We start from the raw sequence: 19,560 nt of genomic DNA on the forward strand, positions 1-19,560 counted from the left end.
TACAAAATAAACAAAACTGAGAGAGGTCCACATGTAGTACCTATATATGTAATATCAAAGCAATTGGACTTACGGTTTTTAACAAGAAGTTGAAAATATCACTTTTTACTAAAAATGACAAAAATATTCACCAAAATTAGAGAATTGAAGATATCATCATGAAATGAACAAATCTGAGAGAGGTCTACCCAAGATACATATACACCAAGTATCAAAGCATTCAGGCTTGTAGTTTTCAAGAAGAAGTCGAAAAAGTAAAACATTGACACGGACGACGGACGACGACGACGGACGACGACGGACAATCACTCATATGATAAGCTCCGCTCGACAAAGTCGACAGCGGAGCTAAAAAAAACTAATGTAAAGCGTATGTATCGACATTTACAAAAAAATCATCAAGCTAGGGGGTCGATTCCTATCAGTTTAGTTTTTTTCGTCTCGGTCTGTTTTTTACATTCCGCTTATTCGCTGGCTGCTTTAAGGTCAGCATAATCACCAATCAACAAATGCAGTGGCGGCGTCACAGGGGGCGTCGCCCTCCAAAAATCAAGCTGAAATCTTTGTTTCAGCAAAATGTTCCCCTCAAAATGATGGAAATTGCGTTTCAGAGGGTATATATTTCATGCCCCGGAACCCTAGCAAGGTCGCGCCTTAGGCGCAAGGTTGGCGAGAAGAGCCACCCCCCCCCCCGTCCCTTCTGAAATGATTCTCATCCATTGAATGTTGAATGTACGTGTGCGCCGACCAACGTATATCTTCGAATGTCGGGAATATACGCGTGCGAATACGCTAATGTACCCGCCGTATATCAACGATTTTGCCCAGTGTGACATTGACTACTCAGCATCCAGCCCGAGGGCCGCATCTGTCTTAGTACGACTTCACTTCACAACTGAAAATAACTGGAATGCTCCACAAAAGTAAAAATATTTATATATTTTATTTTTACATTATTGATCTATCATGTCACTGAGAACGAAGACAATAAAATAAAAATATGCGATCGCCGTACTCACATCAGAGAAAGTTGATCAATAATATGCCATGGAACAAGCATGTTTTGTATGTTTAGGGCATTTTACTATTGTTCCCTGTGGCAAGGATATATTAAAGCGCGGTAGTCGTCGCGCTGCGCATGTGCGACATTTGTGTTGATAAACATTGATTTTCCCATAATCCAATGCGCTCTTCAAATGGAAATCACAAGTATGAGGTTTGACCTGGGCGCGACTTGCACTGATTACCGCCGGTGACTCCTTCGATACCTTCCAATAACATGAAAATTGCTTAATTAAAACTTGGAAACGTCTCAGTTCGTACTCGTTGATCTGCACAACAGTCAAAGTCGCCATCTTTGTTTATATGAGACCCATGTATCTCGCACATGCGCAGCGCGACGACTACCGCGCTTTAATATCTCAAACTTGGGCTCATATGGTAAAAAGAGGTAGTGTCTTACGGCGGGAATTGAGTCCCAAGCGACGATAACAACACACGCTTGTTTGTAAACAATGACACGCTATGGCCATCTGACGCATGCGCAGGTGACGACTCCCCTGCTTTAAATAATTGACAATATATTGAAATGGCATTTTATGCATATTATTTTACTGTTTTTCTAAAAAATTGACAGTAAACCAAAAAGATTAACATGTTGATTAATACTAAAACGAATATTTGTAAACAGATTTTGACCTAAAATATTGTTACTGTTATCCGGTACTGGTGGGGTGTATTTTTTTATGTTTATGAAGCGTAAAAACAAATATTTTTATCTTTGAAACATTTTTTTAGTAATTGTCGTCTATGGAAATCTGATTGGAGTGCAACATGTTATGGAAGTGAATGGTATCCTGGGATACATTCGGTGTTTTTGTGAACCACCGACAGCAGAGGACAATTGAGGTCAGTTACCCTTTTAAAAATGCCACGTGGTAAACGTGCGCATGAGCAGTAAACACAGTGTAGATCTCTCCGACATAAATACTCGTTGCACCCGCAGAGAGTTCACTGTTGTGTTTTGCTAGAACATTCGTAGTACTACTTTCATCATGGTTCGTGCGTGGATTATGGATGAAAGTGACGCCGATAAGCGTCTGCCACATATGACTGAACCACCACAGATGGTAGACTTGGACTATCTCAAGGAATTGGGGATACTCTATTACAAGGTGAGTACGTATGCTATGGAAAGTTCGAGGCGTGGGGCATGTCGCGTTCATCGCACCACGTGGACGACGGTGGTCAGTCAGTTCGCCCCAATGCACATTCGCCCCAGACCAGTTCGCCCCAAAGTCAGTTCGCCCCAAAGTCGGTTCGCCCCAAAGTCGGTTCGCCCCAAGTTTACTGGTGTTCGTTTTCGCGGTTATGCGTGCAAGGAAATGTGGTTTTGAAATATTTTAAAAATTATACTAAAGTAAAGCCACATCGAAGGACGCTGATCGCCGCGATTCATGATTGTAGCATATCGCCCGAACCCGTGCTGTGCCGTGTGCTATGATCGCAGACTCGTTTGACCTATTAGTCCGTACAACACTCTCCGACCCGATAGACAAGAGGGGACGTCGTACACAGTTGTGGATGGGTCTACCAAAAGGCAAAAGAACAAACTAATAGATTCGTGTGGGTACACATATTCGGTTAAAAGAAAGACCAGCAAAGGCATTCTCTGGCAGTAAGTAGTACTATTTTCTCTCTATCAAATACACATGCATGGTTTTACTCCCCACTACTACCTATTAATTATCCCGTTTTATATAATATATATAATATAATATATGCATGTTTTTTGTTTTACTACAGATGTTGTAAACGAAGCAAGACCGTGTATTGTTTGGCGACTGTTCTTCAACGTGGCGACACGTTCGAAGCGGGCAATCACGGGCATATTCACCCTGGACTACCAGGACAAGATGTAGTAGCGAGAGTCGTGAAAGATATTAAGAGTCAGGCAACTGCTAATTTGTTTGATCCAGCTGGTGAAATGGTTGAGGACGCAATTAGACAGATAAACGACAACCCAGTGCCTACACTGCCAAGTACATGTATTACAGCACTATCTAGAACAGCTAATAGAATCCGTCAAAAAATGAGACCGGAAGAGCCGACGGATCTAATGGATTTTCAGATTGAAGAAGATCATATTCCTACTGGTAAGTAAATACTCGTTTTCGAAAATATTAACAAAAAATGGATCGCCGTGTTGTCATAGTTACCACTAACCATTAATCAACAATCTTTTTATTATTCAACAGGTTTTATTCACAGAGATGTTCTCAGACGCCGAGCAGGGAAACGCCACATTGTATTCGCAACACAAGAGCAATTGTGTCTTTTATCAAAAGGGAAAAGATGGTACATTGACAGGACATTTAAGTTGGTGAAGGCACCATTTACACAATTATTATCTATTCATTGTTTTATAAAACAAGACGATGAAACGAAACAGGTAAGTCCCCAAGTAAATATTTGTTATATACGGTCGCATATTATTAGTGAATTACCTTACACTTCGTTTGTATGTTAATCGTTATTGATTGTTATTTTTGTTTGCAGATCCCGCTTTGTTTCGCGTTGATGTCCGGAAAAAGTAAAAAAGATTATTCAGCTGTATTCAAAGCCGTTAAAGATTTATTACCCGAAGAAATCCTATTCAGCGAGGCAATGGTAGATTTTGAGGAAGGAATATGGCGAGCCCTGCAAGCAACTTTCCCTGGTGTCAACATCAAAGGATGCTCATTCCATTGGCGACAGGCTGTATGGAAACACATCCAGAGTTCCGGATTGCAGAGGGAGTACATGGAGCACGATGGGACATATAAATTGCTAAGAAAATTAATGGTCCTCCCATTACTACCACACCAGGCTATACCGGAGATGTTCCAGAAATTAAAGGAGAAGGCTGGTACTGAGAAACGTCATATTTAATGTTTTTTTTTAGCATTAGCTAATACTAATTACATTTTTTGTTTTGGTAATTAGCTAGCTACTGCTAATTACATCCTATTGTCTTGGTAATTAGTTACTTCTACTACTACTTGTTATTATTTTTATTATCCAACAATTACAAAGTATTAATCTGTTAACTAATTAATCATTCCTTTCGATATCTTTACAGGTGTTCTCGTATGTTGAGAGACAGTGGATATTGTCATCAGTGATGCCGCCCTCCACATGGTCTTGTTACTTACAGAGCGTGAGGACAAATAATGATGTGGAGGGTTGGCATTCACGCCTTAATAAGAAAGGGAAGAAAGCCAACCTGCCATTTTATTTGCTTGTAACTTTACTGCACAGGGAAGCTACCATCATCAACGTGCATGTTCGATTAGTATCCGAGAAGAAACTGAGAAGTCGTCAAAAGAAGAAATTTCGCGATCTACAAGGAAGAATATTTAAACTATGGGAAGAGTTTCAACGTAATGAGATCTCCGTCGAGAAGCTGCTCAGATCCAGTTCCAGACTGTATGGTAACACACCCGTTGTCAGCAACATACAGTAGGTAAGGTAAACTTAAAGAACTTCGATGTTATGTATTTTAAAGTCGCTCCCTGTTCGTTATTTTAAGAACTTCGATGTTATGTATTTTATAGTCGTTACCTGTTCGTTAATTTAAAGAACTTCGATGTTATGTATTTTATAGTCGTTACCTGTTCGTTAATTTAAAGAACTTCGATGTTATGTATTTTATAATCGTTACAATATCGTAAATTTTAGAACTTCGATGTTATGTATTTTATAGTCGTTACCTGTTCGTTATTTTAAGAACTTCGATGTTATGTATTTTATAATCGTTACAATATCGTAAATTTTAGAACTTCGATGTTATGTATTTTATAGTCGTTACCTGTTCGTTATTTTAAGAACTTCGATGTTATGTATTTTATAGTCGTTACCTGTTCGTTAATTTAAAGAACTTCGATGTTATGTATTTTATAGTCGTTACCTGTTCGTTAATTTAAAGAACTTCGATGTTATGTATTTTATAATCGTTACAATATCGTAAATTTTAGAACTTCGATGTTATGTATTTTATAGTCGTTACCTGTTCGTTATTTTAAGAACTTCGATGTTATGTATTTTATAATCGTTACAATATCGTAAATTTTAGAACTTCGATGTTATGTATTTTATAGTCGTTACCTGTTCGTTATTTTAAGAACTTCGATGTTATGTATTTTATAATCGTTACAATATCGTAAATTTTAGAACTTCGATGTTATGTATTTTATAGTCGTTACCTGTTCGTTATTTTAAGAACTTCGATGTTATGTATTTTATAATCGTTACAATATCGTAAATTTTAGAACTTCGATGTTATGTATTTTATAGTCGTTACCTGTTCGTTATTTTAAGAACTTCGATGTTATGTATTTTATAATCGTTACAATATCGTAAATTTTAGAACTTTGATGTTATGTATTTTATAGTCGTTACCTGTTCGTTATTTTAAGAACTTCGATGTTATGTATTTTATAATCGTTACATTATCGTACATTTAAGAACTTCGATGTTATGTATTTTATAGTCGTTACCTGTTCGTTAATTAAAAGAACTTCGATGTTATGTATTTTATAGTCGTTACCTGTTCGTTAATTTAAAGAACTTCGATGTTATGTATTTTATTGTCGTTACCTGTTCGTTATTGTAAGAACTTCGATGTTATGTATTTTATAATCGTTACATTATCGTACACTTAAGAACTTCGATGTTATGTATTCTCGTACTTTCGAATAACCAATAAAGTTAGCAATCCGGTTGTTGCCCCCCCCCCCCCACACACACACACACCCAAAAAACAAAACAAAAAAACACCCCACCACACACACAAAACCAAGACACGCAACAACTCAATGATTGATTCTGGTTTACGTGTTACGATATTATTGTACATACACGTCACCTGCAAGAAAGAAAACATAATAAATGAACGTAAAAGCACTGTTTGATAGGAACATCATGAAGCTCACTGGTTTCAGATATAATATACTAGCCAAGCCGACACAACCCCTATTGCTCAATAGAATAATCCAAGATGGCGATGTTTGAGAAACGGTTCGTTGAAGATCGATTCGACCTTTCGATAAACTATTCAAAGCTCGTCTAGTTTACGGATCTCATCGAAGCCTGAACGGAAAGATTGCTGGCTGCTTTGACCTGTGAACGCCAATTATAAAATCTATCGGGTCGGAGAGTGTTGTACGGACTAATAGGTCAAACGAGTCTGCGATCATAGCACACGGCACAGCACGGGTTCGTGCGATATGCTACAATCATGAATCGCGGCGATCAGCGTCCTTCAATGTGGCTTTACTTTAGTATAATTTTTAAAATATTTCAAAACCACATTTCCTTGCACGCATAACCGCGAAAACGAACACCAGTAAACTTGGGGCGAACCGACTTTCGGGCGAACTGACTGTGGGGCGAATGTGCATTGGGGCGAACTGACTGTGAATCGTGGACGACTCTATAAAGCGGGCGAGACCCACTACAGTTCTGAATGTTATTGTAATTAAATGTATGGACGGCGTTTGATCTCCCTGGATTCATTGAGGTTATCGGTGATGCATTACACGATGTGCGATGCACATGTATATCACGACATCGGGGTTACGACCGCAGTCGGCTGCAGTGCTGGATCAACGTGGCTGGTTGTACATGAGTGTGTGCGATCTGTGCAAGGTTTTGAGGTCACGAGGCGCTATAACCAGCTTCTTAAAACCTGGTTCTGACCACAGGCGCTTGTCACGTTTCTCAATCAGTTGGCTGTATGTGTAAGAACGAGATTAAAATATAGTCTCTATGGAACTAAAAACAAGTAGAGAACTTGGGACTGCATAAAGTTGTAATAATAGAAAATAATCTTTATTGCTATCATATTTGAAGTTTTGATAAAAGTACAATAAAGTAATAATTTCTGAGGTCATAAAAAAAACCAACACTAACAATACAGGAAAAAACAAGACGCTCAAATTTCTAAACATAGAAAAACTGGTTAATTTGTGTTTTCCGAAGCATTTCACTTATAATTGAATTTTCTTGTATATTAAAACAGTTATAGATGTGTTTTGCCACATCATTTATAATGTTTTCATTCTTATTGTTAAAAATATTAATTGGAAACTGTCCAATGTTTTGTTATAATGAATAATGTTATGTTTTCTGAACAAACTTTCCTTAGTGTATAACTGACATGACAGAAAAAAGTGTTGCTCATTTTCAATTTCTTTAATTTCACAAACTGAACATTTTCTATCAGAGATTGGTCAATCTGTAAGCGATGGCCACTTATTCTCAATTTGGTCATTGCAGAGCAATATAGTGTTTTTTTTATTATTTGCGAAAAATCTGTTAATTGATTTCCTGTGCGTTCCCAGTTTATTTTTATGGTTTGCGACTTTGTCGTCATTGTGCATAGATTCGTCACATCTTTTCTGGCATCGAGTTTTTCGCATTTTTTATTAAGGCTTCACTGTGTTTTAATTGTTTGTTTTTCTAGATATTGAGTTTTAATTTACCTGATATTTGAGTTGCACTCAATACCCAATTTTGTGTACCTAAGTTACCCCTTGCATTTTCAAACAAAATTTCTGGCATGTTTCTTATGCTCTTCCAACATTGTATCATTTTTCCAGTGCTTACTTCTACTAAAATTGTTTTGTCTGATATATGACAGAAGTCATCATATACATTGTATGGTTATGATTTCATTAAATAATTCTTGTACCATAACCACTATTGTCATATTTGCTATATTTGAGATACATGTCATGATGGGGTGGTTTTATACCCTGCATATGTATGAACAATGATGGCAACTTTGATGGTTGCACAGATTAATTATATTACCAAGCTTAACGAGGTAATTTCTTTGGTGATTTGAAGGTATCGAAAGAGTCATCAATCGCAGTACGGTGGAATACTTTATTTCAGCTGGAATTAATTATCGCTGAAAAGACATTTTGCGTGTTTTGTATGGAATTTATTATTACTTATTATTACGTGCGTTATCATTCTATATTTGGAATTCGCGTTTTCGTATGAAAATACCCCGTAAAATACTGCAAAATTAAGGCACGCTGTAACTTATGGCGTTAAGGTGACCGATGTGTAATACAACATTTTAATTTCATTGAAAGCTTGATGCTGATAACTGGAAGGAAGAAGGCAAACTTGATGAAATTCGTAAAGAACGTAACTATAACTATGAAGATGAAGTGGAAGCGACCCGGGAAACACTACCAAGCTATGATGCAACGGTAAGAAAGTAGTTTGAGTGGGTTCAGAGTGTGATTCACTGTACTTTGTTGACTGATTATCAAGCATGCAAGTAGAATGTACGTGTACAGTGAGATTTACATGAACACAGGATACACTTTCAAATAATAGTTTGCGTTTTTTCTTCCATCATTTTCATGTATTGATGAAGTGCAACTGACAAACAGCAATTTTTGTTAGCAATTTACATTTTACCATATCATGAATCGTTTTGTTTCATTTTTGATTTCATTCAAACTTGATCAACAAGTGTTTTACTGATGCACCTCAGTATTTTGTGTGTGATTTGATTCAAAAAGATCATGTTGGTTTTATTTTCCAAGTTCTCATTTTGTTTCGTTTAAATTTGATACTAGCAGAAACATTTTACTATTTTGTTGAATTTCTAAATAATTGGCTTATGTGTATTTAGAAATAAGCACCACACTTTCAGATGGTAGAAAAACATTTTATTATAATTTTTGAATTAAGAACAAAAGAAATTTACGTAATTATGAACAAATGAGTTTTAAAAAAATTAAGAGGCCAATGCATTTTAATTTGCGACTTTAGAAGTTGCCTACAACCACATAGTCTCCATATAGTAGCCAATAAGTCATTTTGACTTTGGATTCTATCAAACTCGGTCTTAGAGAACACACTTCCAGGGGTTTTTCTAGAAAAAAAACTGCAAGAGGGAGCACTGCAATTCAGCGACGCCACCGAGTGGGGGAGATGCGGGTTCTCCCTATCAGGGTGTGGATTTTTTGATAATTCTAAGTTAAAATGGAGCATACTATGGCTTCCTTGGAGTTGAAATTACTATCAGATAGGTCACAGTTGAAGTCTGTGGCCACATGTGATCCCTGGTCAATCAGAATTTTATGGTTGCCAGAAGATCTGCTCCCCAGGGTAAGAGGGTGCATGGCCATGGCATGAGGGTGCTGCGCCCCTGTTCCCTTGTTTAAAAAAATCCCTGCACCCCGCCCCCTCCCTGTACGAGTATATAAAACAGTATTTAAATATTTTGGTGAGCCTTACTGACATGAAATGTGCATGGTTCTATCGCTACACAAATGTGAATGAAAAGGTTTTGACATGCAGATGACTTTATCATTGACATTTATATTCAACAATCCTCAAACGTCCTTGAAACGCACAGTGCTAAGGAAACCAACTAGGTCAGTGTTAATAGTATACAGGGGTTTTCCTAGAAAAAATGAACAAGAGGGAGCACAGGCAGGCGAGGGAGCGGAGCGAAAGTAGCTAGCACAGAAATAACATGGCGGATCGACCTGGAAACTCCATATCAGAAGTTTTCTGCACCGTTTTAATGGTGTATCTATCGCCATTGAAATATTTTTGGAGTAATTTTAGTGTTTTTGGTGTCCAGACACATTGTCAGCTGGTGTTGCTGAGAAGTTTTCACGGAGAAAAATATATTTGAGAAAGATTTCATGTCGTACAGCAGCACAGAAGTGCGAGGCTCAAGAAATGTATTTATGACTTCAAAGTTCAATCGGCCTGCGCCCCTGTTCCCCAGTTTAGAAAAAAATCCCCTGGTATATCAGCAAGCCGAATTGGTCGTTCAGTTTGGAAACAAATTCTGTGTGTTGCCACAGTAAGGTTGGGAGTATCTTCAAATGTGATTTCTAATGAAAAGTAATATTAATGAATGCATACAACTGTATAGCGTTCACAGTAAGATTGATAATATTTCAAACAGTTTTCACAAAGATATGTTTTGATATTTTGACGGTGACTAGTTGGTGATGTCACAAGTTTAAATTGTGTGCAAATACCAATTAACTCGAGGGGTGTATTATGGAAAAGTAATTCATGGCTTCACATGATGTATGCAATCAATATCTTGTATGAGTTTTTTTAATGAGGTAATGTCAGCTTAGAGCCAGCGTGAAGTGAAGTTATGCTCGGGCTGTATACTCTAAAATAAGTGAAATTTTCATGAGTAGGATTTTATCATTTCGAAAGCAATTATCAATTAATGCAAATAGCAATCTCCATGGTATCTTGATGTTAACGATGAAATTTACAGTTTCTGAGCAATATGAAATTTTAATTGTTCAATGTTTTTTTTAAAAAACTATTATAACGCTACAACAATTATGATTTTATTTTGGATACACAATATGGCACAGCAAAAGAACTCAAATACAATGTAAATGTAATAAAACAGCTTCAAATGACTGCTATCTGTCAATGTCAAACGAGAACATTAATTCCAAGAATGACAAATGACAGTTATATTATTATAGTTTCCAGAGCAATGAAAGTTAATGTGTCCAATATTATTTTAATTTCAAAATTTCAGTATAAATTGTTCTATTAACTCCATATGGTTTACTAATTTTGCTGATTTAATGAGCTATACAATGATTAAATTACCCTGATTGCTTTAATATTGAACAGATTTAGTCATTTTGTGAATTGAGATTAAAAAAAATATGGTTAAAAAAAAAAGGCTATTTGATCTGATATTAATGTTAATTTTTGATTTGTAGAAATCCTGTCAATGGGATTGAATTTTTAGGTTCATGGTGGAAAGTCTCAAAATGTGATTGGTCCAGGCATGTCTAAGATACAGGTCCACCAGACGCACGCACGCACGCACGCATGCATAAAAAAAACACAAGTCCCAGTTTTCGGACTGCATTCGAACGGGGACTAATAACAAATTCACGAACATATTGAGATGTTGGTGCAATCAAACTTCACACTAGCATCATACATAATATTATACATATACACATCAATGATCTGATTGTTTCATTATCTGATTCAAGATGGTCAAATGGTGGCCATTTTTGTGCTAAAAAATCATCAAAATCTAGTATTTATGGATGGATTTTGTTTAAACTTGGTAAATACTGTGGACATTATGGGACTTGATGCACATCATTTTATTTTTCATGTTCCAATTTAAAATGGCTGACTGGTGGCCATTTTGTTTTAATGAATGTGGTTCTAGTGCCATATCTCTGCCATACTTTGACTGATTATGATCTAATTTTATATATTCATTATACATCATGACATAGATATATTGGTTTGACTATCTGATTCAAAATGGCCAAATGGCAGCCATTTTAGTGCTAAAAAATCATCAAATATCAAGCATTTCTAGCATTCCAGAACTGGATCTTGGCGTTTATGGATGGATTTTGTTCAAACTTGGTATATACATTAGAGATTATGGGTTCCTGATGCACGTCATTTTATTTTTCAGATCGGATTCAAAATGGCTGACTGGTGGCCATTTTGTTCAAATGAATGCACTTCTAGAGCCATATCTCTGTTACGCTTTGACTGATTATGTTCAAATTTTATTATTCGTTTTACATGTTATAGATATTTAAAATGGGCGACTCATGGCCATTTTGTTTTAATTAATGCTGTTCCAGAGCAATATTTTTCAATATGGACAAGTACTCATTTGACGATCAGATACAAGATGTCAATCATTTTAATGATAAAAAAACATCATAATCAAGCATCATCTTCTGGTTCCATACTCCTGTTTATTTTCCAACTATATGACTATAAACAAAACTATAATTTTTGTTGGCGGGTTAATGGAAACTATATTAGTTTAAATACTTTTCTGAGTTTCAGGTATCAGGTAAAACGCCATTTCTAATTCTCCTATCCTCAACTCGATCAAACATGAAGATGTGTTTCACTCATCTATCGAATTTACACAAAATATAAACATATTACCCCCCCCCCCCCAAATCCATAAATATATCTGTGGCTCCAAAACTGGAAACATTCAACATATAGAAAAATTGACTGTATTCAGAGTTTATGAATGGGGGTTGTATGCAAGCAAATGTGACAAAGGAGTTTTGAATACGCATTTCAAATTGCATTAGGAATATTTGACCTATCAGTGTTATAAGGAATTCTTTCTCTTTCTTCTTTGTAGTAAAATTGCTATAATTACTCTTCTGTGAAAGCCAGTTATTACGCGGCTTAACAAAATGAAGTCAGGCAAAATTTACTATAATGCATGTCTGATTGTCGGTTTTTAGCTTCAGCATAGTTACTCTTGTGAAGACAACTGAATTAGACAGTTAGCATACAACACAAGACACAACTACACAAGACTCTGCAACTTTTCAGCAACAATGTTGATTCCCACCAAGATGGGCATGGCAGAGCTAAACATTAGAAATATTATAAAATGGTAATTTTTTTTTCTCAGATCTGAACACACAAAAATTGAAAACCAATGCCTGTCATGTGTCGTATTTTTTTGATTCGATTTTTTTTTTAGTGTTAAGAAGCAAAAAATAAAATGGCTAGTATTTCATTCAAATTAGGTGGTAGTTTCACTAGACTACATGCTGTTCAAAACAAATGATTTATGTTCCTTAGTATGCATGACAACTGCTTATTACAGTGGATTGTTTTGTTTTATTTCAGTGATAACTTGTTTCAAAGTTTTTATTAATATGTAGTAAGTTGATCTCAGAAGCCGAATACAATACACTCAGTTGACTGTTGGTGTTGTTCCAATATTACAATAATTTGTCTATAATGCATTTGATCTCGTACACCAATTAGAATTATTTTTCTTTTTTTCAGCTCGAAATGTGGTATGAGGAACATATTCATTCAGATGAAGAAATTAGATTCATCTTGGATGGTTCTGGGTATTTTGATGTCCGTAACCGCAACGATAAATGGATCCGTATCGAGACTGAAAAGGGAGACATGCTTATCCTACCTGCTGGTATTTACCATCGATTCACTATGGACACCAAGGTGAGCTTATTGTGCTGAAATAAAGATGTATATTATGATTCTATCAATTGGGTTCACTCTGCAAACTTGTGTAGTATGCTCGCACCTGACGTAACTGACTCACCTTCTAGACTTTGAGGCAAAATCTAAAAAGGTATTCGGGAAACCAATAGGTAGTCTTACCAAACACTGATGGCCAATTCATAGGACTTGTTTCTAGTATTGTCAACTATAGGAAATCAATTAGTGGTCATATACCAATCATTGATAGTCAATACATGGGACATATTTCTAGTATTATCACCTATGGGAATCAATTAGTGGTCATATACCAATCACTGATAGTCAATACATGGGACATATTTCTAGTATTATCACCCATGGGAATCAATTAGTAGTCATATACCAATCATTGATAGTCAATACATGGGACATATTTCTAGTATTATCACCTATGGGAATCAATTAGTGGTCATATACCAATCATTGATAGTCAATACATGGGACATATTTCTAGTATTATCACCTATGGGAATCAATTAGTAGTCATATACCAATCATTGATAGTCAATACATGGGACATATTTCTAGTATTATCACCTATGGGAATCAATTAGTAGTCATATACCAATCATTGATAGTCAATACATGGGACATATTTCTAGTATTATCACCTATGGGAATCAATTAGTAGTCATATACCAATCATTGATAGTCAATACATGGGACATATTTCTAGTATTATCACCTATGGGAATCAATTAGTAGTCATATACCAATCACTGATAGTCAATACATGGGACATATTTCTAGTATTATCACCTATGGGAATCAATTAGTGGTCATATACCAATCACTGATAGTCAATACATGGGACATATTTCTGGTATTATCACCTATGGGAATCAATTAGTGGTCATATACCAATCACTGATAGTCAATACATGGGACATATTTCTAGTATTATCACCTATGGGAATCAATTAGTGGTCATATACCAATCACTGATAGTCAATACATGGGACATATTTCTAGTATTATCACCTATGGGGAAATCAATTAGTGGTCATATACCAATCACTGATAGTCAATACATGGGACATATTTCTAGTATTATCACCTATGGGAATCAATTAGTGGTCATATACCAATCACTGATAGTCAATACATGGGACATATTTCTAGTATTATCACCTATGGGAATCAATTAGTGGTCATATACCAATCACTGATAGTCAATACATGGGACATATTTCTGGTATTATCACCTATGGGAATCAATTAGTGGTCATATACCAATCACTGATAGTCAATACATGGGACATATTTCTAGTATTATCACCTATGGGGAAATCAATTAGTGGTCATATACCAATCACTGATAGTCAATACATGGGACATATTTCTAGTATTATCACCTATGGGAATCAATTAGTGGTCATATACCAATCACTGATAGTCAATACATGGGACATATTTCTAGTATTATCACCTATGGGGAAATCAATTAGTGGTCATATACCAATCACTGATAGTCAATACATGGGACATATTTCTAGTATTATCACCTATGAGAATCAATTAGTAGTCATATACCAATCACTGATAGTCAATACATGGGACATATTTCTAGTATTATCACCTATGGGAATCAATTAGTGGTCATATACCAATCACTGATAGTCAATACATGGGACATATTTCTGGTATTATCACCTATGAGAATCAATTAGTAGTCATATACCAATCACTGATAGTCAATACACGAGTCATATTTCTAGTATTATCTATTAGTGGTAATATCGTCTATAATATGTGTACATTTCTGTATCTTGGTAGGACTTCATCAAGGCTAAGCGTTTGTTCAGTGGTGTTCCTGTATGGACAGCCCATAAGCGTCCTCAAGAAGAACATGAATCTCGTAGGAATTACGTAAAGAATTATTCTCCAATGTAACAAGTAATGGGACTTTCAAAACAATCTCGATGCAGAAGCTTATTTAGAATTAGATATTACTTCTATTCACTACATGCATTTCTATTCTATTTTTATTCAGCCAATCATGAACGAGAACATGGTCGTCAGGTTGTTAGCATATAATGTGAGCTCATGATTATTAATAACAGCTCAATCTTTGCAAGGACACATTCATTTTCATTCTTCAAAATTTTCTTTTCAATTGTGTGGCAGATTTGTCTTTTAAAGCATTATTATTTTGGTGTAAAGTGCTCGTGTTATAAATACAAATCATGAATAAAAACTATTTCTGTATAGTTACTATTTTCTGTGGAGACTAAACTGATCATTCCATTTATAAATTGCATTTTTTTTATAGTTTAGTTTTTTTCCCTGCCAGCCTATGCTGGTGTTCTTGTATTTCTCATATGTCAACAAATAAAATGGTTATGGGAATAATAATTCTATTTTTGACTCCCATGTGCGAAGCACAAAATGGGAGTCTTTGCAGTTAGTGTGTCTGTGTGTGTGTGTGTGTGTGTGTGTGTGTGTGTGTATGTATGTGTGTCCGACTGTTCCACTGCTATCTCAAGAACCATACATCGGTTTTTGATGAAACTTGGTGCATAGATGCTCTGGGCCAATGCGCAGATTTGATTAGGTTTTGGTAAAAATCCATGCTCGTTAATTACCTAATTTGCATGATAATTAGCTAATTGTTAGCTGTTCTATGACTGTTCCACTGATATCTAAAGAACCACTCATTGGATTTTGATGAAACTTGGTACATAGATGCTCTGAACATATGCGCAGATTTGATTAATTTTTGGTAAAAATCCGTGCATATTAATTACCTAATTTGCATGATAATTAGCTATTTTTTAGTGGTTCCATGACTGTTCCACTGATATCTAAACAACCACTCATTGGATTTTGATGAAACTTGGTACATAGATGCTCTGAACTAATGCTAGGTTTTGATTAGTTTTTGGTAATAATCCGTGGATACTAATTACTTAATTTGCATAATGATTAGTCAATTTTCGGTTTTTCCACTGATATCTCAAGTACTAATCATCACATTTCAATGAAACTTGGTACATAGATGTCATACGACACTGCACAGACCTGATAGTTTTTGACTCCCATGTGCGAAGCACAAAATGGGAGTCTTTGCAGTTAGTGTGTCTGTATGTGTGTGTGTGTATGTGTGTCCGACTGTTCCACTGCTATCTCAAGAACCATACATCGGTTTTTGATGAAACTTGGTGCATAGATGCTCTGGGCCAATGCGCAGTTTTGATTTGGTAAAAATCCATGCTCGTTAATTACCTAATTTGCATGATAATTAGCTAATTTTTAGCTGTTCTATGACTGTTCCACTGATATCTAAAGAACCACTCATTGGATTTTGATGAAACTTGGTACATAGATGCTCTGAACATATGCGCAGATTTGATTAATTTTTGGTAAAAATCCGTGCATATTAATTACCTAATTTGCATGATAATTAGCTATTTTTTAGTGGTTCCATGACTGTTCCACTGATATCTAAACAACCACTCATTGGATTTTGATGAAACTTGGTACATAGATGCTCTGAACTAATGCTAGGTTTTGATTAGTTTTTGGTAATAATCCGTGGATACTAATTACCTAATTTGCATAATGATTAGTCAATTTTCGGTTTTTCCACTGATATCTCAAGTACTAATCATCACATTTCAATGAAACTTGGTACATAGATGTCATATGACACTGCACAGACCTGATAGTTTTTATGGTAATATCAGTACATATTAATTACCTAATTTGCATAATTAATTAATTTTCAGCATTGGATATAAGTAGTTAGCATTACATTTCAATGAAACTTGGTACTTACATACTCAAGGACTATGCAGAGATTGATTGTTTTCGATAAATGTTTGTGCATATTAATCACCTAATTTGCATAATTAGTTAATTTTCAGCTTTTCCAAGGGTATCTCAAGTACTAATCATCACATTTCAATGAAACTTGGTACATAGATCCTTTAGGACTATGCAGAGACCTGATTAGTTTTAGGGTAAATAATTGTGCATATTAATTACCTAATTTGCATAATTAATTTTCAGCTTTTCTACTGATATCTAAAGTACTAATCATCACATTTCAATGAATCTAGAATTATGCAGACCCAATTAGTTTCCGGTAAATATTTGTGCATATTAATCACCTAATTTGCATAATTAACCAACTTTCACACTGATATCTCAGGTACTATACATCACATATCAATGAATGTACATGGATGCTGTAGGACAATAGACAGACCTGAATAATTGTGGGTTAAAATCTGTACATATTAATTACCTAATTTGCATAATTAACCAATTTTAAGCTTTCACACTGATATCTAAAGTACCGTAAAAACTCCAAAATTTCGACCGGTTTTAAATAATTGGTGTTAGAAATGTGACGTGTTTTTAGAGTCAAAATTAAGGTGCATTTTCGGACGGTCGAATTTTTCAGAATAGAAATCAGCAAATGAAAAAATGGGGATGATAGACAGTGTGCTTCATTAGTTTTTAAAAAATGCAATGTCCGTCAATTGACGTAAACTTCCTCATGTTTCACGGTAAAAGCAAAGGTCGTGGCCGAGTTGTAACTCAAAATCTAAACAAAGTCATCAATCAGTGAGTATTATGACAAGCAAAACAAAACATCAAGACGCGGAGAAGAGGTCAGCACAAAACTAATAGGTCAAAAGACAAAGCTGTCTCGCACTACCTAGAAAAACTTGCGAATGTTCGAAGTACAGGTACCCATTGGACAAAAGATACATGGAAGTTTAGCAAACTATCTCCCCGACCCAGTGCAATCTATCCGGTTAGAATCAAAGCTCACGTGTCCCTTATTTGAGGGACCAAATTCTGTCGTAAATTCGCCCTTGGATTAAAAAATAAAATGGGATTTAAGAAAATAAAATGGGACTTTTAAGGTGTATTTTGGCGTCATTTTTCGAACATTTCAATCAATCCTGCCGGCTAAAATAGAGTAAGTTTTACCGTAGTCATTGACGTGTGTCTATTCAAGAGTACACGTGTATGATTTTTATCGTGACTAGCGTGAGCGGGTAAGCTTCCTTTCGAGAATGAGCTGTTATCACTGTGAACAATGTTAAATTATTCTTCAGATGACCAGTTTATTTTTTAAAAACAACTAATTTTTTTATTTAAAAAAAATCATGCCGTTTTCGCATCAAAATCCAAGCCAAAATATCGTACTACAACATCAATCTCTTCCGCATTGCGTTCAATAACATTAACATATTTAAATAAGCTATGGTAATTTGAACACGTTGGCATCATCCAGCTTTTTGATTGGTTAATTAGCGATTTGACCTATTTGACCTAAGAGAACATGGCGGATATCCTACAGCATCAAACGTTTATACGAGACCGGAATCATTCGCTTACGATGAAACTAAGTTGACTTTTATTTGTATTTCATAACCATTCAACAAATTTATTTTGTGTACATTATTATAATCACTACTGAGTACAGTAATAATCAACAATTCAGAAACGCAGCATGCCGAGATTTTTGTGTTCGTTTTTATTTGAAACTTCGTTTATTTAGAATATATTTTCGTTACCAATAAAATAAAAATCTCTCAGTCAATCAGAAACCCGGATTCATGCCTTCGAGGAAGGTCCCGTTTGAACGCGCACATCGTTTTTTTTTTCGTTTGGGGGAAAACTAAAACTGGTCGCAATTTTCGAATAAGAATGAGTCGGCAACTTTTAGTGGAGTCGAAAATTTGGAGGTAAATAAAACACCGAAACCCGGCAAATAAATAGGCGGTCGAATTTTTAAAGGGGTCGAAATTTTGGAGTTTTCACGGTACTAATTATTCCATTTCAATGAAACTTAGTACAAAGATGCTCTAGGACAATGTACAAACCTAATTAGTTTGGGGTAAAAATCTGTTCATATTAATTCCCTAATAAGCATAATAATTCATATTTTTTTGGTTCTAATCACATTTCAATTAAACTTGGAGACATAGATTTTCTGTTACATTGCGCAGACCTCATTAGTTTTACACTCAAATCTTATTATATTAATTTTCTGATTTGCATAATTAGTTTTCAGCTAAGTAATTTCGAATTATATTTAATGTGTTTCCAATACTCTCAGCACATGGGAGTTCTTTCTAAGCTTTCTTTGATTATGGTAATATCAGTACATATTAATTACCTAATTTACATAATTAATTAATTTTCAGCATTTGATATAAGTAGTTAGCATTACATTTCAATGAAACTTGGTACTTACATACTCAAGGACTATGCAGAGATTGATTGTTTTCGATAAATATTTGTGCATATTAATCACCTAATTTGCATAATTAGTTAATTTTCAGCTTTTCCACGGGTATCTCAAGTACTAATCATCGCATTTCAATGAAACTTGGTACATATATCCTTTAGGACTATGCAGAGACCTGATTAGTTTTAGGGTAAATAATTGTGCATATTAATTACCTAATTTGCATAATTAATTTTCAGCTTTTCTACTGATATCTA

At 35.3% G+C, this 19,560-nt stretch overlaps 1 protein-coding gene across 2 annotated transcripts; it reads left to right on the plus strand.

The window, feature by feature from the left end:
• The first annotated feature begins 1,954 nt into the window (after positions 1-1,954).
• On the plus strand, positions 1,955-15,327 carry LOC100369535 (acireductone dioxygenase-like). Of its 2 annotated transcripts, XM_085507928.1 has the most exons (5): positions 2,038-2,174; positions 2,806-3,155; positions 3,258-3,451; positions 3,559-3,907; positions 4,121-5,107. In XM_085507928.1, the coding sequence occupies exons 2-5, from the start codon at positions 2,987-2,989 to the stop codon at positions 4,135-4,137; spliced, it is 729 nt and encodes a 242-aa protein (XP_085364054.1). In that variant the 5' UTR covers positions 2,038-2,174; positions 2,806-2,986; the 3' UTR covers positions 4,138-5,107. The 2 variants fall into 2 exon arrangements, with proteins under 2 accessions (XP_002738968.1, XP_085364054.1); XM_002738922.4 differs by lacking the exons at positions 2,806-3,155; positions 3,258-3,451; positions 3,559-3,907; positions 4,121-5,107 and adding exons at positions 8,145-8,264; positions 12,871-13,050; positions 14,869-15,327 and having other exon boundaries at positions 1,955-2,174.
• The last annotated feature ends 4,233 nt before the right edge of the window (positions 15,328-19,560 follow it).

Source organism: Saccoglossus kowalevskii, chromosome 14, assembly GCF_978046115.1.
Source record: "Saccoglossus kowalevskii chromosome 14, keSacKowa6.1, whole genome shotgun sequence".
NCBI lineage: Eukaryota > Metazoa > Hemichordata > Enteropneusta > Harrimaniidae > Saccoglossus > Saccoglossus kowalevskii.

Coding starts and splice junctions, on each gene's coding strand:
- LOC100369535 (XM_085507928.1), top strand. CDS start 2,987: ATGGTTGAGGACGCAATTAGACAGATAAACGACAACCCAGTGCCTACA. Junction 3,156..3,257: donor AGAAGATCATATTCCTACTG/GTAAGTAAATAC, acceptor ATTATTCAACAG/GTTTTATTCACAGAGATGTT. Junction 3,452..3,558: donor AAGACGATGAAACGAAACAG/GTAAGTCCCCAA, acceptor TTTTGTTTGCAG/ATCCCGCTTTGTTTCGCGTT.